At 31.9% G+C, this 23,381-nt stretch overlaps 2 protein-coding genes across 4 annotated transcripts; one reads left to right on the top strand and one right to left on the bottom strand.

The window, feature by feature from the left end:
- Positions 1-5,897: 5,897 nt before the first annotated feature.
- Positions 5,898-12,161, top strand: ARF4 (auxin response factor 4). Of its 2 annotated transcripts, none has more exons than XM_068611775.2 (12): positions 5,898-6,866; positions 7,000-7,056; positions 7,277-7,462; positions 7,679-7,763; positions 8,010-8,100; positions 8,586-8,750; positions 9,108-9,227; positions 9,323-9,401; positions 9,934-10,096; positions 10,454-11,172; positions 11,261-11,451; positions 11,660-12,161. In XM_068611775.2, exons 1-12 carry the CDS (start codon positions 6,531-6,533, stop codon positions 11,841-11,843), a joined length of 2,376 nt encoding a protein of 791 aa, XP_068467876.1. In that variant the 5' UTR covers positions 5,898-6,530; the 3' UTR covers positions 11,844-12,161. The 2 variants fall into 2 exon arrangements, with proteins under 2 accessions (XP_068467876.1, XP_068467865.1); XM_068611764.2 differs by having other exon boundaries at positions 10,451-11,172.
- Positions 12,162-12,569: 408 nt separating this feature from the next.
- On the bottom strand, positions 12,570-19,761 carry IVD (isovaleryl-CoA-dehydrogenase). 2 transcript variants are annotated; one of them, XM_068611789.2, is made up of 15 exons: positions 19,339-19,761; positions 18,546-18,629; positions 18,405-18,462; positions 17,928-18,052; positions 17,795-17,839; positions 17,531-17,579; positions 17,338-17,447; positions 15,387-15,463; positions 14,777-14,827; positions 14,617-14,681; positions 13,941-14,095; positions 13,806-13,846; positions 13,671-13,725; positions 12,973-13,029; positions 12,570-12,885 (listed from the first exon to the last, which is right to left on the bottom strand). In XM_068611789.2, the coding sequence occupies exons 1-15, from the start codon at positions 19,450-19,452 to the stop codon at positions 12,739-12,741; spliced, it is 1,233 nt and encodes a 410-aa protein (XP_068467890.1). In that variant the 5' UTR covers positions 19,453-19,761; the 3' UTR covers positions 12,570-12,738. The 2 variants fall into 2 exon arrangements, with proteins under 2 accessions (XP_068467890.1, XP_090153664.1); XM_090297538.1 differs by having other exon boundaries at positions 17,928-18,199; positions 19,339-19,537.
- Positions 19,762-23,381: the final 3,620 nt, after the last annotated feature.

Raw genomic sequence — 23,381 nt, 5'->3', positions numbered from 1 at the left:
TCTGGGAATGCATATTAGAGAAGCCAATGAAAACATAAAATATTATAGTTATATATTTAATATTTAAATTTGATTTTTTTTTATTTTTGCAATTTGAAAAAGAAAAATCTGTTTAGTCCCTTCTAAACGTTTTCCATCGAAACGTTGTCATGGTGAATATTTTGAAAGAAAATAAACTTTTATTAGTTTAGTTGATGATACACAAAATTAAAATATTTTATTATGTAAAAGAATCTAATTATCAATCATGCAAACAAAAAATTTACAATATTTAAGACTGAAATAATTATTTCTAAAAATTTATAAATTCAAAACATTTTTAAAAAATTAAGAAAATAAAAACCATTTATTCTTTTAATAAAAGTTGGCATAGATAGAATATTTTGCTAAAAAAAGTACTATTATCTTATTATCTTAAATTTGTAAGATAGTATTGTTAGATCAATCACAACATTTAATGTATTATTTATTTTGGAGGTCGGACGATTTTGTTTTTAGAAAACATGATGTTAAATTAGAGGAGGAAGAAGTATATAAACTGGATTTGATCAACTCTTAACAATGTGGTACTAAAATAATAATATTATTAAATGATGTTGAATTAATTATTTTATTTAAATATATTTTTTCTAGAAGGTCGAAACACTTTTTTATATATATAAAACAATAATATTTTTGGAAGTTAAAAAAAATTAGAAGTGTTATTCTTTACTAAAGAAATTACAAAGTGGATTTCAATACAAAAGAGGATTTTTAAAGTAAAAGAATGTTACTTAAATGCTAAACATATCCAGAGGCAAAAGATTCCTTAAACTTGAACATTTCACACCACTTTTAATAATTAAAAGTCAGAGTTTGACTTGAAATACAATCTGTCGTGTTATCATGCATTGACACAATTTAAAAAAATGTGTGTGTGCGCTTTAATTAATGTGTAAAATTATTATATTGTTTAGAATAAAATCTTAAACAGTTTATAGATTAATAATGTTAAACATTTAATCATTTTTCATATTTAAATGAAATTCTCAAGATCAATTAATGAATGTCTAATCTCTTTTACAGAACGAGAAAAGTGGGTCATGTAGAGCACATAATAACTCATTTTCTAACTCCACCATGAAGGAAATTAATATGAACTAGTATTTAAGCATGCCTTTCCTAGTTCAATACAGGAAGCAAATAATTTGAAATAGCTCATAAATTCAATAAACTTTCTATCAATACAAATAAATAATAGATTCTAAAGAAAAATCCACAAAAATAATTAAACGGTCAAATATATAGAGAAATTTAATACGATTAAGTTGAAGTGTTAATTGACTTTAATTTACATTCATAATAAAAAATTTACCAAAAACAAATTTTATAACTCAATATTTTTCTTACATTAAACTCACAACTTTAGCTTGATTATAACCATTCGTACAAAGTCATATTTATAAAAAAAATAACTACTAAAACTAATTCTTGTAAATCATCCCTAAAATAGTTGGAGAAAATATGTGAACAATACTTCACTTTTAAGTTTAAAAGTTAAACTAGACGAACTCTGATAACATATTAAAAAGTTATAAATGATGTAGAGAAAACAATTTAGTACCTATTATGAAGATAATTACATGAAAAATGATAGATGATTTGATCAAAACAAACGATATAAAAACTTTAATCAAATTTTTATTAAAACAATTTTAACAAATATACATAAAAAGTTTCATTTTCCTATTTTCCTATAGTTTATGCTGATTTTAAATGAATTCGTAGTCATACTTAAAATAGATAAAGTTAATGTGTAGCATGATTATAACAAACACTGTATTAATAAAGAAAAAACATTATTTTAACATTCTTAAAAATACTAAGATGCATTGATTTATATCATGTTCAAATCTTATAAACTATTTTGAAATCTTATAAACTATTTTGAAGATATTGTTGTTAGAAACTTCACATTTACTATAAATAAGAGTAAATTATAGTTTATAAACAGAGACAAATCTTACTTTACTACGTCAATTTTGTAATAATAAATTAAACTTTAACTTATTTCGTATCATAGTTTACTTTAATAAAATTTGTTGAATTTATTATATCATCTATTATAACCATTAAAAAATATAATTCAATGTTTAAAATATTTAATCGAAAGAATCTTATATCTGACTATTGATAAGACGTTAAATATTTTCATGGCAATAGAAAAAAAGTCCAAATTAAAAAGTAGTTTAGATAGGATGATGAGGTGTTGTGTTGTGGAATATTTGATGGCGAAAAGGTCTTGAAAAATTAAAAGGATTAAGAATGAGGCCTTAAATATATGACATTAATGATAAGGAATTAAAAGTTGGTGTAGCAAAGAGTGAGATATATAGTTGTTGTCGGGTACAATTTGAAAAGCATAAAACTGAATGGTTTGATTCTTTTTTTAGGTTTTATTTTACATTTCATATTTGCACACCAAAAGAGATAAATCATTCCATCTCCTGAGTTTTCGTTCAATCTCATGTATATCCCCGCTTTTGATGTGGACCAAACCACCTTCCTCTCAAACTTGCATCATTCTTTTTTTTTTGGGAACTAAAAACTTGTGTCACTTTAGACAAACCTTTAGGTTATGTCCATGTCCATTTGTTTTCTATCCGTTTGTACATATATGAATCTATATATATGCCTATCTTTCTTCTAACATATTACTCAAAATTAACAATGCCATACTTTACTTAGTGAATAATTACTTTATTTCGATAACTTCTTCTTTGAACTAATTTCTGATTTTGCTAGTTGGATTGATTTTTAGACTCGTCGATATGTTTGTTTATGATTAAAAGCTTTTGATTTTATAAATTTTTAATTTGAGTAGGACGATTATACAATGTTATTATGTTTATATGTTTAGTAGTTTAAGTTTAGTTGAGTAAAGTAGTTGATTATTTCTGATTTGATTTGTAATAGAGTTGGATCATCCCTAAAATAATTCATATTTATTTATTCTTTCTTGTGGGTAAAAAAAACTTTATTTGGTCAATAATCAATTTTAAAATATAAAATAATTAGTAACTAAATTTTTTGTAGTTAATTGGATGACATTTAAATCACGGGAAGTTTAAGACAATAATAGATATGTTTACAACAACACCGAATACTATTTTAGAGATTGGTTTATAAATTTTATCAATAATAAAAACTAATTTAGATACTAATAATTTTTTAATTTTTAAATAATATTTAATTTAGTTAATATAATAATTAATTTATTATTATTTTTAAAATTATTTTTTATTTAATGATTTTTTTAATTGAAAACGAAATAGAGTAAAAAGATTGTATACTTGTAAATGTACATTGATAAATGAAGTTAATGATTAACACATAAATGAAAGAATATTAATTTAAGGTTATGGTTCATGTGACTCAATCATATGAAACTAGACAATGATACATAAGGGTGCTAAAACCTAGTAATAAAAAAATTTAGATAGTTTATACGTGCACTTTTTAAATTCAAACTTTATTGTTCTCGGAGTAAAAGAAAGTGTTGGGTGTAATAATAATATATATATATATATATATATATATATATTATCAATTTGTTTAGGACCACACTATATTTAGGTTGGACTACTTGTAGCTGATAAGTTAACTTATATTTTAGAAGGAAGCTATAAAATGAACTTTTAATGTTCCACAAATTGTTATTATATAAACTATCATATACAAAATACAAAATTATCTAATATTTTTACAATACCTCATAATTAAACAAATACTTGATTTAAAAAAAATGATATGACATCATAAAACTCCCTCTTAAAGTCTTATAATTTTTTTTATATAGAGATGCTATTAGTATTGAACTTTGAAAATTCTGTTGCTTTCCTAAGAATAGAACATAGTAATTAAATCACCAAATATTAAAAAAAATTCAAATATTATAAATATATATTTCAGTTTTTTAATAACTTCTTTAGCAATATTGCTTAAAATTTTAATGAAATCCAAGTTTTCCTTTTTTTAATCAAGAATAAAAATGTTAAAACATCATTATACTTATTTATATTCTAACTAGATGAGCATCATTCAGTATCAATAATTTACAATATTCCTAAAAACTCATGAAACAAAATACAAAAATGGGACTATATTAATATATACTAAAAATTGAATGAAAATGCACTTTTACCTTTTTAAAATGATTAATTTTGATTCATACATACTTTTTTTCTAAATAGTGTTATTGTCAGTTAGCAATAGTATTTAGAAATGTCGTACAAAACATGGTATATTTAGAAGTATATCACATGTTAGTAAATTAATAGTAACAGACCATTTAAAAAAATTTCAAAACTACCCAAAAAAAAAACACTAAAAATCAAATTCAATTATATTTAACGGATTAGAGTATAATTTACTTTTCGTTTTATCATCACAATTAAGTCTACGAATAATTTCTCTCTACTCAGTGATGAATCAAAGCAAAAAGTTAAAAAAATAATAAAATTACTCTTAATCATATTTATTAGATATAATTAAATATAAAAGTATTTTTAAAATGACAACATTAAATAACTTTTTGGAAATTGGAATTTATTTATATTTTAATCCAATGAACATGTTTTATTTATATAAGTGGAGAACAGATATTCAATAAAGGGTGTAATCGGATTAAAGTCAAGGTCAAAGTAATTTGACTAAAGGTCAAACTAAAAAATAACTTTAATTTTGAAGCACATTTTAAAATTTCTCAAATGGAAATGTGTAAATTTTTTTGAAGCATATTATAATATTTCTGGACAGAAATGGTAAATAAATTAATTCAGAAATGGGATAATGTTTTATATTATTGTTGGATTTGTCTTGATTATTTTAAATAAAAGTAATTTAGATAACCTATATAATGAATAATGGGTGTAGTTTTTTTTTATGTATAATAAGTATTTTTTATTAATAATTCATAAAAAATATTTTATTCCCTTTAAATATAAAAAAAACAGCTTTAATTTTTTATAAATGTATATTTTCTTAAAAGAATTGTTCTTTTTTTTCTTTCTAATATCTAAATACATTATTTTTCATTTTAAACTACTGGAAAATAGATAAGTCTGCAAACAATTAATGTGAGAAAAAGCAAAACCAGAGGGTGCATTTCAAAATTAGTTGAAGAGAAAACAAACAACTAGAAAAACTAAAAGTAAAATAATATTTGATTTAATCTTGTTTTTAGCTTTGGTTGAATCAGATATTACAGAGGTGGTGGTGAAATTATGCAGAAGCAGTGATGAAAAAAGGGTTTTTGTTTGTGAGAGGAGAATTGAGATGTGTTGTAAAGGAGTGCAGTAGGTAGTGGAAAGGGTTTTTGACAACTAATCCAAGTCTATGACAGTTGCTGCCAAAACCCTCACAACACCACACTTCACTGCATTTCTTCACACATTTTCACAGTCAGAGAGAGAGAGAGAGAGAGATAAAGACCCTAACCCTCTCACTTTCCTTTTATTAAATGAAACACTGTAGCTATGGCTCTATTTGTCGGATATTCGTGTTACACGCCTCCAAATCATATCAAATCAACTGAAAACCATTACTAACTTATTAATGCATATTTTATATAACCAATACATGCTACTATACACCTAATAGTAAGTATTTTTTTACCTTATACCTTGAAAGTCATTAACCTATGTTGTAGGTTGAGTTGTCAGATTGTGTTTTTCTTGGAATTGTCTTTTTTTGGAGATAAAAAGAGAGAGAGAGAGAAAGAAACCTTGTTAATGATTGTTTGTTTATTTATCTTGTACATTAACTTATGTTGTCTAGGGGGAGGGCCTGAATCAATGATCCCCACAAACACAGTGAAACAAATTATGAATAAAGAAGATGAAAAATGAATAAAAGCTAAGGCAAAGCAAAGGAGAGTGAGTGTGGGGGAGTGTGGGTTCTGTACTGTCTTAAGCCTGTCCCCCCACCCAACACACATACACAATATCTCTCTATCTCTCTTCTTCTCACTCTATCTCTATGACTCTTAACAGTCTAAATCCAAAAGCCACTACCACATTGGCTTTTCTTGCCTTTTGCTTATGTGCTTCCTATGCAATTGTCTATGTCTGCTCCTTCTGCTCCCCCTTCTCAGTACCTGCAAATGGGGGTGGAATCATACGTTGAATTTCTTGTTATTATTTAATATTCTTCTCTCTTTCTACTCTCTTCCTTCTTTTCTTATCTTTAAATCCTGTCTGGGTATCCTTCTCAACATGACTTTTCTTGTTGTTTTCTGTTCATCCACTTCCACTCTCCCCTTGATTTAACACTGTGGTGCCCCTCCAAATATGAATTCTTTCTCATAAATTAACCTCCTTTCCGTGGTATTTATGCTTTCCACTTTCTGGGGTTTCCTTTTCTCAATTCCACTTGCTGACACTCTTTCCCTCCCTTGAAGCTGTGAATTTTCTGGTCGGGGTGTTTTGGTTGCTTGTTTGTACTTTTGCCTTCCATTTGAGTCTCTCAAGAGCCTACACCACTAGGTGTTCATGGAATTTGATCTGAACCATGAAGTGACTGAGGTTGAGAAAAATGCATTCTGTGATAGGGAATGTGAGAAAGATGCTGGTGTTAGTTGTTGGTCCTCTTCCACTTCTTCATCTTCTAGTTCCTCTTCAGCTCGTGTATCCTCTTCTTACCTTGAGCTTTGGCATGCTTGTGCTGGCCCCCTCACTTCTCTTCCCAAGAAAGGAAATGTAGTGGTCTATTTTCCACAAGGTCACTTAGAACAGGTTGCCTCTTTCTCTCCTTTCACACCAATGGAGATTCCCTCTTACGATCTTCAGCCACAGATCTTTTGCAGGGTTGTCAATGTCCAGCTACTTGTGAGTGCTGAATTCTCCTCTTAGATTCACTCTTGTTTTACTGAATTTCATTTTGACATGTTGCCATTTACTTGCTCCTTGCATTGCCTCTATTGTTCATTTTGTTTTGCTAAATTGTCACTTTCCGGAACAGGCCAACAAGGAGAATGATGAGGTTTATACACAGGTTACTTTGCTTCCTCAGGCCGAGGTTGGTTTTCATTTTGAAGTTATTTATGTTTTGGTGTGTTTCTAACTTGTTAGGGTTGGAATTTGATGCATCTTCAGGGGGGACTAGTTAATTTTTTAGCTTCTTTCATTGTTTAATTAGAAGAAGGGATATTTTCTGAGCTTAAAATGTTAAATGATGCACCAATTGTTCCTTTAAAGTATCACCTCAAATAATTCTGAATACACTGGATTCTTTTCAGTTGGAAGGGATGAATTCAGAGGGCAAAGAACTTGAGGAATTTGGAGCAGAAGAGGAGGGAGATGAAAGATCACCAACTAAATCAACCCCTCACATGTTTTGCAAAACACTAACTGCCTCGGATACCAGCACACATGGGGGCTTTTCTGTTCCTCGTAGAGCTGCTGAAGACTGTTTTCCTCCTTTGGTGTGGCATCTTTCAACAGCATAATATTAAGTATTAACACTTATAAAAAAGAAAATGAAAAGTAAAATATATCAAATTTCTTCCATAAGTTAAACTAAACTTTATGCATCTCAACTGTTGGAAAAGTTAGATGAGAAAGATTCTATTCAAGTGCAAAAATTTGATTGTATATCCTTGATTAAGTTGGTGAACTATCTGTTACGTTTACTGCTACAGGATTATAAGCAGCAGAGGCCTTCACAAGAGCTTGTTGCCAAAGACCTGCATGGTGTGGAGTGGAAGTTTCGTCACATTTACCGAGGTAATGTAATTTGAAAAACTAGGTGTGAGGTGTGAGTATGTGACTTCATATATTGACTAATAAGGCCACATTTGATTCACATTGAGAATCAATTTATGACACTGTAGAACATTCTAATATAAAATTTGTGGCTAAAATTAACTTGGACATACATCTAAATCATGCTCAACTGTTCAAAATCAATTCTACTTAGATCTAAACCAAACACACTAATTGGTACAAAAAATCGATGTGGTAATATTTCAGGTCAGCCAAGGCGGCATCTACTCACTACTGGCTGGAGTATTTTTGTAAGCCAAAAGAATCTTGTTTCTGGTGATGCAGTACTCTTTCTAAGGTAATATATCTATCAGTATAAGTATGTTCATGTACGGTGAAAGTTTAGCTACTCTTGAAGCAGTATGTGTGTTGTGGTTTAAAATCTCTTGCTGCACCTAAAATTCTCACCTTCAATTATTAATTATTAATAGTGGTCCCCCAATAATTTAGTAGAAAGCAATCATCAAATGCCAAAGAAGCATGGATTTTATTAATTTTCCCTTTTTCATTTGAATAATTAATAGGTAGTTTTTTAATGTTGTATTATTAATATTGGGGAGCTTACTTGTACTGTATAGTGCCAAAAATGATGGCCTTTTTTCATGAGAATCAATAATCTAAGTCTAACAAACTTTGAAAGCATGAAAAATGAATGATAATTATAATCTTTGAAGGCCAGTTAAATCTAACTAGAGGTTTCAAGTTCTAACAATCCAGTTTCAGATAAAGAAGAAACTATCTGTCATTTTTGTTACTGGCTAGTGCTTATGCATGACTTTGTAGGGGTGAAAATGGTGAATTGAGATTGGGAATCAGAAGAGCTGTTCGACCTAGAAATGATCTTCCTGAATCAGTTATTGGTAGCCAGAACTGCTACCCCAATGTCCTTTCTTCCGTGGCAAATGCAGTATCCACCAAAAGCAAGTTTCATGTTTTCTACAGTCCAAGGTACTAATACTGACTGATCATGTCTTGTTGTTTTGTAAGATGTATGAAGTTTTCACTACAATTATTTGTCCTTGGATTTTGATTATGAAACACTCTAATAATGTGGATGGAAGAATAGGGGACACTTTGATTTCGACAGACATGGCCCATGTCCCTTCTGGGAACTCAGATGATAATGTCTGTGGAGTTTACTTAACTAGCTTTGTTCCTCTGATTGACCTTCTCATAAATGATTTTTTTTTACATAGTCTTTAATTTCATAGGGACGTAATCTCTTCCTCCTTTGGTTGCTAACTCTTGATTGGTCTTTGACTCTGGCAATAAATTTGTAATGTGTTTGAATTTGACATAATACAGGGCAAGTCATGCAGACTTTGTTGTTCCATATCAAAAATATGTCAAAAGCATCAAGAGTCCACTGAGCACTGGGACAAGATTCAAAATGAGACTTGAAATGGATGAATCTCAAGAAAGAAGGTAGACTACAACAACATAATGATAAATATTTAGTCCCATGTCTTCCTTCAAAATGATTTTTGGGCTTCACACAGTATCAACTTCCTATCTTGCAGGTGTAACAGTGGCACGTTGATTGCAACTAGTGATTTGGATCCTTACAGATGGCCAAAATCAAAATGGAGGTGCTTGATGGTACAGTTCAATTTTGTTTCATTACTATGTTGTACCCTTTGTGATTTCGTATGTTTTCCCAACTTTGCACTGAAACATATGTTCTAGTAATCGTTTTTTGATTAACGAGGCACATAAAAATCCATGTTTCATCTCTTCATATTTCAGTTTGCAGTTTTGGAGAAACACATGAAGAATCGTGGATAAGAAATATTAAGTACATGTTTGTGATAGATGATTTTAAATATAATTATTTATAAAATAAACTGAATTAAACATATACTATAATTGAGCCTTTAAGTATTCTTAACATCAAACTTAATTATTGTGAATCCACTTTGTGAACCTCAGAAATCTAGTCATATTTCCCAACATTTCTACGTACTGTTTGCTAATTTTCGTGTCTAACTCTTAAATTGTTTTTACATATCATCACATCTAGTTATTATGAAGGTTGCATTAACAAACCACAGACAAAGCTAGGATAAATTAATTGAGTGAATGAACACATGATGATCTCTTCATTGATGTAAGCTTGCTTGACATGTAACAGGTCAGATGGGATGAGGATTTTGAGAGTAATCATCAAGACCGAGTATCTCCATGGGAGATTGATCCTTCTGCTCCTCTGCCCCCCTTGAGCATTCAGTCTTCCCCAAGACTGAAGAAACTGCGGACAGGTCTACAGGTTGCCTCACCTAGTCACCACATCACTGGTATTAGTCCTACCACTAAATTATAATATGATTTTGTTTGGAAAAACTTCTCTATAAGCATTTATAGAAAAGAACATAAGAAATAAAATGTATTGAGTTTTTCATGGGCTAAAACTAACTTATGCAGGCTAACTCTTAGAGAAGAAGTTAAATGAAAAGAGCTTTAACAAAAGTTAAGCTTATAAGATGATGGCTTTAGTTTATGCAAGATACTTAGTTCATTTTACCTTCTTATTTTCTTTTAATATAAGTATTCATAGAACAATTTATCCAAACAAGACTAAGTCTGAAATGCTTTTCTGTTGTTAACTTGATATATCCCATCCTAATCATCCTCTTCTTTGTTTCATTTAGCAGCACGAGGCAGTGGGTTGGTGGGCTTTGATGAGTCTGTAAGATCACCCAAGGTCTTGCAAGGTCAAGAAAATACTGGTTTTGTGTCACTCTACTATGGATGTGACACGGTAACCAAGCCACTAGGTTTTGAGATGAGCACTCCGAGTCATCCAAATCTTGGATCAGCTGAAGTAAGAAAGGTTACCTCTTCTGAGCTTAGTAGTGTTCACCCTTTCAGTTATGCAGGCTTTGTGGAAACAAACAGGTTTCCTAGGGTCTTGCAAGGTCAAGAAATATGTCCATTGAAATCTCTGACAGGAAAGGTTGATTTGAACCTTGGTGCTTGGGGAATGCCCAATCTGGGTTTCAACCTCCACCAGGCAACCAAACCCAACTTTCAACCTACATTGTTTCCTTATGGGGACATTCACCAAGCTGGTCAAGCTAGTTTGTTTTGCTCAAAATCCACCACTTTCCAGAGAGAGAATGTCCCATTTAATAAACCATCCACTCAGGCAGGAATCATTGTAAATGAAGTTGGACGACCAGAACTCCCAAATGAGCATAAGCTGCAGGACAATCTTTCTGCTGCTGCTTCATTAGGGGCTGCAAATATGGGGGTTCCTAATGACAATAATGTCCAGGGAAAAGTAAATGCCTGCAAACTATTCGGGTTTTCTTTGTCTGGGGAAACCACTGCCCAAAATTTACAGAACTCTGCTAAAAGAAGCTGCACAAAGGTGAGGGATGATGATAAGAAAATTATGTTATGATATACCTTTTTCTCTCTCAAGTTTTACACACGTATATGACATACACTAAATGAAGGTTCACAAGCAAGGCAGCTTAGTTGGAAGAGCTATTGATCTTTCAAGACTGAGCAGCTACAATGATCTGTTGAGTGAACTAGAGAGACTATTTGGCATGGAAGGCCTCCTAAAAGATCCTGACAAAGGATGGAGGATCCTCTACACTGATAGTGAGAATGACATAATGGTTGTGGGGGATGACCCATGGCAGTGAGTATTCTTCTTCCTGGACTCAAATCAACACTTGAAAGAATGCTGTTTTTTTCCACCTCTTAATCAACTATCAATGATCATCACCTGTTTCAATATGTACTTAAACATGATATCTCTTGTATTCTATTATATGTAAGCTATCTATTGTCAAATTATTGTGATGTGCTTTCTAGGTGACATTAAAATAATTCCCATGTGGCTGCAGTGAGTTTTGTGATGTGGTGTGCAAGATCCATATATACACCCAAGAAGAGGTGGAAAAGATGACAATTGGGATGATCAGTGATGACACTCATAGCTGTTTGGAAGAGGCACCAATCATTACGGAGGCTTCAAAGTCTTCCTCTGTGGGTCAGCCAGATTATTCTCCAACAGCAGTTAGAGTCTAAGTTTCAGGGTTGTCTTAGATATTTATTGTGCTGGTCCTGTCTCTGTACAAGATTAATCTACATATGTTTTTATGATGTTACTACCCTTTGAGCTTGTAGGCCCAGGAAAAAATTGCATGGTCAGCGCTAAAAAGACTGACAATTAAGTGCACTGAAGTAGCTAAATAAGGGCCAGTCTTGCATCATAAAATAAGCCATTATGGCTTGAGTTACGTACTCTGGAATAATGGTGATGGTGATGGTTTCCAAATCTTCCACCATGGTTGCGTGCTATTACACTGTTGGGAACCCTCTTTGAGGTGTGATTCGCTTTTGATATCCCAAAACGCTTAGGCACTCTTGATATGCATCAATTAATATATTTTTTCATGTAAGTACATGAAGAAATTACTCAATAAAAACCACGTTATTTAACCTTAACATGTAATCCCTCGTCCAATATCAAACACATTACTGTAGGCATCAAATTACGAATGTTAGACCTGTTATTTTTTTTTTATCCGACCATTGTTTTAGCATTATTTTCCAAGGAACATTAGAATTCTGGTTTTAAACTAATTTAGTTTAGTCAAATTTTGATAACAAATGGCTTGATATACTCTAACAGTTATTAAGATAACAAACTCAAGTTGTAAAGCATGAATGGTTCGTTTCTTGTCTGAATGTTGTGATTTGACTATCTCACATGAAATACTTAGTAACATCATTGTGAAGAGCTTCAAAGCATACAAAAATATAACATGGAAAATTTTATTCCTTGGACCAATGATTAATTTTCGTTATTATAATTCTCGTTTGATGACTGTAACATTAGTTTCATCCACATCCCAAGGGATCAGCACTATCCAAAATCCAAAAGATTAAAATCGTGTAAGGTGCAAGGAATGGTGGCATGTTATTGCTCCTTGAAGAGCTCACGTCCAATAATCATTCTTCTGATCTCACTAGTTCCTGCCCCAATCTCGTAGAGTTTGGCATCTCTCAGGAGACGACCAGTAGGATACTCATTCACGTAGCCATTCCCACCTAAACACTGTATAGCCTGCACATTTGGTGGGGTGGGGTAAGCACTAAAAAATGATAAAAGAACAACAGCAGAAACTATATCTGATGCAAGCAACTTATTTACCTGCAAAGCAACCTGGGTTGCTCTTTCTGCTGCACAAAGGATGGCTCCAGCACAATCCTGATAGCATAATGAACAGGCAAACAAGGAAGGTGAGAACTGGCAGTGATTTGGATATTATGATGGAGTACATGTGTGTGTCTCACATCGAGTAATATGAAATGTTTGGAGAAATATTTAATTGTTTGGTTCTCCCTCCCCCCGTTAATAGTTAGCTTTTAGTGAGGTAGGTTTCCTAATTGTTTCAGTGTTTATCAAAGGAGGAGAATCAAACATCTAAATACTTCACACAACATTTCATGTTATGTTACTCAATATATGATTACGAAGTCCATTATATCCAAGTTTCTATTGAAAAGAGTAAAAGTGTAATGAACCGAAATATTATAATTGAGTTCAGAACAAATACAGAAATAAATAAAAAAATCAAGATTTATTATTTTACACTTTTAAACCATATCATGACAGCATCACAATGTTACTACTCGCAGATGCCACTGTATTCATGTTATACTATATAAAAATAGACCCAAAAACAATTAAACAGGTGAAAAAAAAGGAGTGTAGACCAAAAAACAATGTTTAATCCTTTCTTGAAATATATGGAAAAATATGAATGTAGCTACATAAACAGAAAAAAAAAAAAAACAATGATGAAGCTTAATAGAACTAATTTAACAAGATAAAAAATGTGGATGCACCTTTGGGTCAACCTTTCCATTGTCACAGTCTCGAGCTACAGAATACACATAAGACCTGAAATGAAGAATGTTATCTACGGCTATGCAAACTTATTTAGAAAGTGAAAGGAGCACCATGGCATTGGAATCTTATACCTTGAGGACTGTAATGCAGTATACATGTCAGCAGTTTTCCCCTGTAACCAATCGATAAAGTGGTTAGCTAAGATTCATGTACTTAAAAAATGTGCAGGATAATTGAAAAAAAAAAATATGTTGTTCATAGGAAACCTGTATAAACTGAAACTCCCCAATAGGACGACCAAACTGCTCTCTTTGTCGAACATAAGGAAGAACAACATCAAGACATGCCTGCATAATACCCAGAGGACCAGCTGCCAAAACAAGTCTCTCCAGATCCAGCCCAGACATCATGACATATACTCCTGAAACACAGAACAAGTGGTAATGGCTGATACTTGACAGTCAACAAATAACAGAATTTACATTGTAAATAGAGAAGAGAAAACAAATGGCTTTGCTTTGGATATTTTAATTTACACAAATTTATGAGTCAAGTGTACTTGGAAAATGGTGCCACTAAAAATCAATTCTGGTTCAGAATTAACAAAAATAAGAAAATAAGAAATATGCTGTTTTCTTTGTTTCTTTACATTACTGGTAATGAAAAGAGAAAGGTTGACATGATGGATCAATGTCGGAATATGAATTACTGCCTATTATAGAAGATAGTGATCCTCAGCTTCTGCAAGTAGAAGTACAAGTGTCTTTCAATATTAGAGGTTTTTTAATGAGTACTTGAGTTCAAATGCAAAAAAATAACTTTTTCTTTAAAAAAAGACAACTTAAAGTCAAGATCTTTTTCTTTAGTCTACCCAAACAAGCCTTCTTTAGCAACATAAAAATTATTTCACTTCAAAAATAATAAAGACTGCACTAGCAATACCTTTCCCTTCTTTCCCAAGAACATTTTCTTCTGGAACAAAGCAATTCTCAAATACAAGCTCACATCTGTCCCCAGAATCCCATTTTATCAGTAAAAATAGGGGAAAGTGGTTAGGAATGGAATATACAGAGGAAATTTCTCACAAAACATGCATACATACGTATCACTTCCTCGCATCCCAAGTTTGTCCAATTTCTGGGCAGTACTGAATCTGTATGTAGTCAAACAGAAACAATGTTAGATTTTTCTCTTTCATCTTGACTTTCTACACTAACCAAATGATCTATCATTCAAGGGAGGCTTTATCCTTTCAACCAGGTGAGAATTGCAGTGTCTTCGCATATAAATTGCATGCATGTTATTTATGAGTGATCACAAGATTCATCACAGCTTTTTATTTCTGCATCATTTTTCAGAAAGGAATTTTGCAAGCTGTATACTCACTTGGGGATCAAATTTGAACTATAAGATGTTAAGAGGATCAGATACTTTTTATTTACATTACTTCTATAACACATGGCAAGTCCCACTAAACAAGTCTAGTGTTGAGTGTACATGAGAAAAACTTGGTTTAAGATATAATTTAAAAACAATTAGTTTGAGAAGCATCACTTGTCAAAAGGTGAAATCATAGCTTAAAATCATGTGCTTTATCGTTTCATTGGCCACAACATGTAGTCACATTATTTCCTATGAATTAATGAAGTTCAAATACAGAGGTTTGTCCACTTAATATTGTATAACTTGTTGTCAATGTTTAGAACAATTACCCAGACATTCCCTTCTCGATGATAAATGCAGTAATGCCTTTTGACCCAGCAGCTATGTCTGTTTTAGCATAGACAACCTGATTCAATTAAACACAATCAAATAAGTGCTATGCATTCTCAGCATATGTCTGAATTATATTAAGATCTAGTTTTATATTAAATGAGTATCAATGTTTCCTCGTACATAGGTAAAGAAACTAATCAAAAACACAAAAAAATGATTTTCTTAGATCCACTGGATAAATAGAAAATATGTGATCCACATTAAATATAAGTTCCGATGGTGTACTTGGAATCCAGGCCTTATGATAACATACTTAGCTTAGCATTTTCTTCGTTACACATTTAGTGCAATAAGGTCTTCCGTACACTTTTGTATTAAGGGAAGAAGTTATTGAGTATGAATTAAGAAAATAGAATGAGATTCAAGAGAATCAATCTGCATTTATACCAAGAAGATTACAATAGAATCTATTTATCTTCTATGGGGGTTGATAGAAAGCAACCAAAGCAAAGATAAAGAATTTTCTATGGTTTTTATCAACATACAATAAGCATATTATTTTGTGCAAAAGTAAGTGTTGTGAACGGCTTTTGAGAAAAAAAAAAAAAAAAAAAAAAAAAAGGTGTTTGCATTATATCCAGGGCTATACAAGACAAGTGTGATTGTGTTAGGAATCAATACTATTGTCAGAGAAAACAACAAGTAAATCTGAACTGAACTTCTCTAATTTCACCAATCATACAACAAAAGATACAAAGGAGCACTCTCCTTCCCACTGGATTAATCCAGTTACAAAACTCAATTGTCTGAAAAACTGCCCTCCTCAATTGTCTGAAAACTTCCAATTAAAAGGGGTCGGGTAACAGCTAGCAAACTTGCAATCCTGTCTTTGTCAACATGTCGTATTTGCTTCTGTCTATCAGATGGGGTAATTACTGGTATGAGAATATTTGGACAAAATGAAAATTCTAGGATGGATGTACATTAGGGAGCAGCTTTGAAGTGTTACTTATTTAATCTAGTCTCGAATGTGCTCACCAAAAATAGACAAAATTACATGCATTACAAAATATGAGATATATGTCTTTCAAATATCACAGAAATGATTGGTAGGTAAAATTTCTAGAAAAATGTAACACAAGATTTTTGAAGTTTATGGGATTCATATTATAACACAATAGGGAAATTAATAAATGTGTCACACATGATTCATGTTCGAAAGTTAAAATGTAAAAGAATACCAAGGATTATTTGTGATCACAACTCACAATACTTACAAGTTACAAAGCTCAAAAGGAAGTTTTATAACAATTATACAACCGACTATACTCTATAGTACTGAATGCCAGATTTTAAAAGGACATGAGAGAAAAGTACGAGGGGCAGAAATTATAATGCTAAGCTGGATTATTGTAAGCCATAATACAGTATCACATAAAAGGAGATATTAAAGTGGCACCCATTGAGGAGGAGATGATAGAAAATCAGTTTAAGTGGTTGGATTATGTCCACAGAGGGTCATTGGTGGCACAAGTGAGGTGTAGATTGCATGGCTTTTAGCCCTATGAAAAGGGGGGTAGAGAGAGGGAGAATAAGAAAGAAATTGGAAGAAATTATTAAAAAGAAACACATGATGAACAGTATCCTATAGAATTCGGTCTTGACCAAGCCCTATGACACTGCATGTTTCATGTAGCTGACATCACCTAATGGGATAAGGCTATTGTTGTTGTATGGTACAATAAAAACTTCGGGCATATTGAACTTTTTTTCATTATTTTGCAGTCAGGTCCTCAAATCCTGATTACGGTATGCTGCCACATGGAAAAATAGTCCATCGAAAAATACAGACATTGACCTATTAATTTTCCAAAGTCATAACTAAACACAGACAAGGTCACAGTTCAAAGAGCATAGGAAAATGAAATGAATTTTAAAGAGACATACTAATGTTTGAGCAACAGGCCCATTAGTACACCACATCTTGTTCCCATTAAGTACATAGCCCCCATCTACTCGATCAGCCTTGCATTTCATGCTGACAACATCTGACCCAGCTGCAGAAAAATTCATTCACTCTGTAAGGTCCTTGGAGTATCTAAAATTGAAAGAGATTATTGTTCAAGTTCACATATCTTACAATTCGGCTCACTCATTGCCAAAGCTCCAACGTGATCCCCAGAAATAAGCTTCAAATTTGAAGAGAAAAACAGTTTAGCCTTTAAATTGACAGATAAATAGACGCAGAAAAGTTGAGAAAGACTACTATTTAGCACAAGAAATGGGTGGAAAACTACGAGCATTTTGGTTGATGAAATCAATCCTCTACGCATCATCAGTAAGAGGGCAAGGCAGCAAACTTTTCACTGAAAATAAATAAGATTAAATTGCAAAGAACTAGAACCTTTGGTAAATATTTCTCTTTCTGAGCAGGGCTTCCATTCCTCACCTGAACAAAACAGAAGGTGTCAATCCTGAAGATGCATTGGAAGATCATAAAGCAAATAATGAAAAAGACTTGAGTTCTCTGCAATCACCAGCTGATTGACACACAAGTTTGAATGAGCACCATAAGAAAGACCAACGGATGCCGAAGCACGGCTAATCTCTTCCAACGCTATACAATGATACAAGTAGCCTAGACCAAGCCCTCCATATTCCTCTGCAAATAAGCAGAAATAGAACAGGAAAAGTCTGTTGGCGTACAAGACATGGCCATATTGTAAAGATTCCAAGTATACTAAGCTAAATTTAAGAACACCCAAAGAAGAACTACTTCATAAAACATGAGGCCCTCGTCCATGTGACTCTGTTCATAGAACAATACAGAAGTTATGCGCAACAGAATGAATTGTGCTTTGTTACAATTTATTATCTTCACAATTGTATCACACAGCAGTATATATACAGGGAAAATAACAACTGTCAAATGATAGCAGATAACACCAACAGCTTGCAAAACTAAAAAGGGAGATTTTCCCTCCAGAAAATGGAAGCACTGGAGCGAGAAATACCTGGAGCAGTAATCCCAAGGAGATTAAATTCCCCCATGCTTTTCCATATGTTCACCTCCTAAAATTACATCAAAATGAAATCAAAACATGTAAAATATTATAGTGTTCATTGACATCATAAAAATAGATTCTCATACAGACCTTTGGGAAATAATTTGTGTGGTCTATTTTTGAAGCATGAGGAGCAATATTTTCCGTTGCAAACTGAGAAACACTTTCTTTAAACTGTATCATTCAATAAAACCTCCAATCATTACAAACAATACATACTTCAAGTTTTAAGAAGCTAGTACACAATAAAAACATTGTTTAAAACGTTTTGAAGCAGAAAACAGTTTTTAGAAAAAGTTCTCAAGTTTTCCACCCACTATACAAAACCAAATGAATAATGCCGTGTTTGGTTATCCGTTGGGAAGCTAACGCACCATTGCAAGGGAAACTTTAAAGGAATAATTCCTTGCATTGGACCAAACATATGATAAGCTTTCTTCCAGTTGAAAACCAAAACACATAATTAGTTGTCATTACAAATAATTTGATGCAACTAAGGGTTTTGAGGGTACGGCTCCTCAACATTTTCAACCCACTTTAACAAATCAAATAGATGCTTCTGGCAAGCGTTCCCAGCTAAATAGCACATGCTAGGGCCAGAGCCATCTACATTCAGTTCTCAAACATGTGTGCACCAGAATTGTCTCTCCTAAACAAGATACACAGTTCCTCCCTCCCCCAAAAAGAAATATTGTTTCTACCAAAAACTAGTTCATTTTTCTTAATTTATTGATCATACAATAATTTACATCAAGAGTCCAATTTTCTTCGACCGAGTAATAAAGCCAGCCCAGATTGAAAGTAACATCAGTTTCAAGAAAACCCAGATGAAAAGGTCAAATATTTTGACTCCGGTTTCAAAGAAACACAGAATAAGAAGAACCTGTATCTGAGTTTCGTCGAAGAGCAAGGATGTGGAAAAGGCAGCAGAGTGAGGTTGAGGTTTGCTTCTGAAAACAGCAGAAAAAATGGACCTTGCGGTGATGATCCTATGCATGGTAGCAGCAACAAGGATGGGTCAGAGTTGGAAAACGAAAATGAAGATGAAAATGGATCAAGTAGCTGTTCTTGCCACCATCCTTCGGTGTCTACACATGGCTTATATATTGGTTTTTGGTGCTAAGTGAAAAACATTATCATAAGTATAAATAAATTATAAAAATATACAAACAGTGGCAGATTGAGATAAGGATGGAAATGGTAGCCACCGTGGATCATCTTCACACTAAGCCTTTGTTTGATCGTACTTTTCTCTCTCCTTACCAAACATTTCCCAGAAAAGTATGTCCTTCATTCTCAAAACTTTTGCATTTTCCATTCATAGGTTATTTTCTAACATAATGATAACATGTCAAAAAAATTAAAAACGAGATCAAATAAACTTATGATAAAATAAAATAGTTTTGTTAGAATCCTTATATCCATTTTATAGTATACAAAGGTAAAAAAATTTATGAACCAATTTTGATGTACCAATTTTGTTTTTGTTATTGATAAAGTTTATGTGAAGATAAAATGTCTTATGGTAAAGAATAAGAGAAACAGACTTAAAAAATAATAAAATCCACAAATAATTAAGTAATAAAAGAATTCCTTAAGAAAAGTAATAATATACTTTTGTTTTCTAAATTATTCAAAAACTATTACACGATAGTATGTACTGGAAAATAAGAATCTTACTTTTTTTTATATTAATAACTTAAATATAATTATTACGAAGTGGACTTTAAGCCTAACTTAACTCCATAAAACCCAAATCATGAGATTAAGGTTTGCACCCACTTATATACAATAAAATGTCCTCATCTCCAGTTGATGTGGGATCTTCAACACACTCTCTCACGTCGAGAGAGACAACTCGTGCGTAGGATAACATATGATCAAATTTTGTTTGTTGAAGATCAATCTGTCTTAAGTCAGTCATCACAAGCCAATTCTTGCACATTGTGATAATACACCTTATGATAATGTTGAAAATAGCAATGATAATAATTGTGAGTCACAAATTGAGGTTTCAGAAGAAGATTGTTCCCATATATACCAAAAACTCAATGAAATTCATTATATAGAACAAAGTTTTGAATCAGATCCATATGTCCGAATGAGCACAAGAATAAAAAAGACCAATTGAGCATTTAAATGATTAATATTGTAATCTTAATGTTTACTGTACATCTTCAAGAGTTAAATATCCTTTGAATTTTGTTTTGTCTTATAGCAATTTATCACTTTCTTACAAATCTTTTGTTATGTCTCTTTCTTCACATGTTGAGTCAAACACTTATTATGAAGTTGGGAAACATGACTGTTGGAGAAAAGCTATACAATGTGAGATATCTGTTTTAGAGTCAAATCAAACTTGGGAGACTACTCTTCTGCCTAAGAACAAAGTTGTCATAGGTTGCAAATGGGTATTCAAAATAAAATATAAGGCTGATGGGACAATTGAAAGGTATGAAGCAAGGTTGGTGCCAAAGGGATATACACAAACAGAAGGCATTGACTACCTTGATACTTTCTCTCCAGTAGCAAAGATGACCATCATAAGGTTGCTTCTTTCTTTAGCTTCTATTTATAATTAGGAATTGAAACAATTAGACATAAACAATGTCTTTTTACATGGAGATTTGAAAGAAGATGTATAAATGGTTGCTCCTCCTGTATTGACTTCTATTCCACCAGGAAAAGTTTGTAAAGTAAAAAAGGCTTTATATGGCCTTAAGCAAGCCAACAGATAATGGTTTGCCAAACTGTCATCATTTTTGCTTTCTATGGGATATACTCAATCTATGGATGATCATTCCTTGTTCATTAATTGGCAGAAAATGATAAAGAAGAGATTGTTTGAATTAAACAAGCCTTGAATCAGACATTCAAGATTAAAGATCTTGGAAATTTAAGATATTTTCTTGGTCTAGAAGTGGCAAGAAGTAAGACAAGATGCAAGTCTTTTAACTTACAAACTTGCACCCATTCCTATTGATAATCATGAGAAATTCTCTTCTACTGAAATTGTTCCTTTCACAGATATTCAAGCCTTGGAAGACTTATGTATCTCACTAATACCCGACCTGACATAACATTATCTATGCAACAACTTTCTCAATTTCTTGTTAAGTCTACAATTGCTCACTATAATGCAGCGATTAGAATTCTCAGATATCAAAGGGGCTCCAAGTCTTTGTCTATTTTTCTCTTCCACTACCTCTGCTCATCTCAAAGCCTTTTGTGATAGTGATTGGGGCACCTACAGTGATTCAAGACAATCAGTGGCTGATTTTAGTGTGTATTTTGGAAATTTTCTCATATGTTGGAAATCCAAGAAGCAAGGAACAATATCAAAGAGTTATTGTGAAGTTGAATAAAGGGCAATGACCATTGTTACATGTGAAATTCAATGGCTAACTTATCTTCTTCAAGATTTCAAAGTTCCTTTTGAGCATCCATCTCTTTTATACTGTGACAATGACTCAACAAGATACATTGCAGCAAATCCAGTGTTTCACGAGCGTACAAAACATATAGAAATAGATTGTCACGTGGTTCGTGAAAAATTAAATAAGGGTCTCATTCATTTGCTTCTCATTTCCACCACAGAGCAAATGGTGGTTGATATTTATACCAAAGCTTTAAGTCCTCAATCTTTTAAGAATATTTGTTCCAAACTGGGTTTCATCAATATTTGTTCCCCAGCTTGTGGCGGGTATTAAAGGATATAGATATCAGCAGAGTTATAGAAGGTTCCTAATATTAATTGAGTGTTTCTTCTAATTATCAGTTGTTATTTCTCTTTATAAAGGAGAATAATTGGGTGTCTTTTCTAATTATCATTTGTTTTTCTTTATAGAGGCGAATAACCTTTATTTTGTCTTTGTATGTTATGATTCTAGTATTTAATTATTGATTATTTCCCTCTTTAGTTAAACCTAGAATGAGTATTCAGACCATTTGTTTTGATTTTAATAACAATAAAACAGAGATATTCATTCTCATATCCTTTACTTCGTTTTTACTCTTTTTGTTCATCTTTGTTCTCTTTTATTCATATCTGTTCTATTTCATAAATGAAATTGTATCGCTCTTGCTACATCTAATAAATGACCATGTTTCCTTTCAACTATACTATTTTGTTGTGGAGTATTGACACATGATGTTTGATGTATTATTCCTTTACTGACAAACAAATTAGTCATGAAAAATTCAGTTCCATTATCACTTATTATTTGTATTGTTGTCTCAAACTGATACAAAAATAACAAAGTTTTTCAAAATCTTAACAACTTCAGATTTTTGTTTCAAAAGAAAAATCCATGTGTACCTCGAATAGTCATAAACTATGGTTAAGAAATATTTATGACCATGAGTTGATGGTATTGAATATGGTCCCCAAACATCTACATGAATCAAATCAAAACATTTTTTTTGATTTAGATGTACTAATAGGAAAAGAAAGTATTTTTTGCTTTGCAAAATGACAAACATCACAAACAAAAGATTTGTTATATTTAACAAAAGAAAATTTATTCTTTATAACATCAATACATTTATTTGAAATATGACTTAATCGAAAATGTCAAAGGGTTTCTAGATCACTAGCACTGACATTAACAATATTGATGATGTGTAGATTCAAGGGGTTTAATTTGGAATTTTTGGTAAGATGGGATCTTGAGTATATAAAGTGTATCTTGCATCTTAGCAGAACCAATTATTTTCAATGAGTTTTTGTCTTGAATGTGAAAACCATTAGAATCAAGAACACAAGATAGTTTATCAATCAATTGTTACTAAAGAAGATTAAAAGTGAAGCAAGGAATATACAAAACATAGTTTATGACATGATTTTGATTGAGAAAAACACTTCCAAAATAATTGGCAATGACTTGATTTCCATTTGGTAATTTGACATAAATAGGATCAATTTGA

The sequence above is a fragment of the Phaseolus vulgaris genome, chromosome 11 (genome assembly GCF_051622355.1).
Source record: "Phaseolus vulgaris cultivar YP4 chromosome 11, ASM5162235v1, whole genome shotgun sequence".
Classification (NCBI taxonomy): domain Eukaryota; kingdom Viridiplantae; phylum Streptophyta; class Magnoliopsida; order Fabales; family Fabaceae; genus Phaseolus; species Phaseolus vulgaris.
Note: the sequence above shows the minus strand (reverse complement) of the source record. Positions and strands in the feature narration are given on the sequence as shown.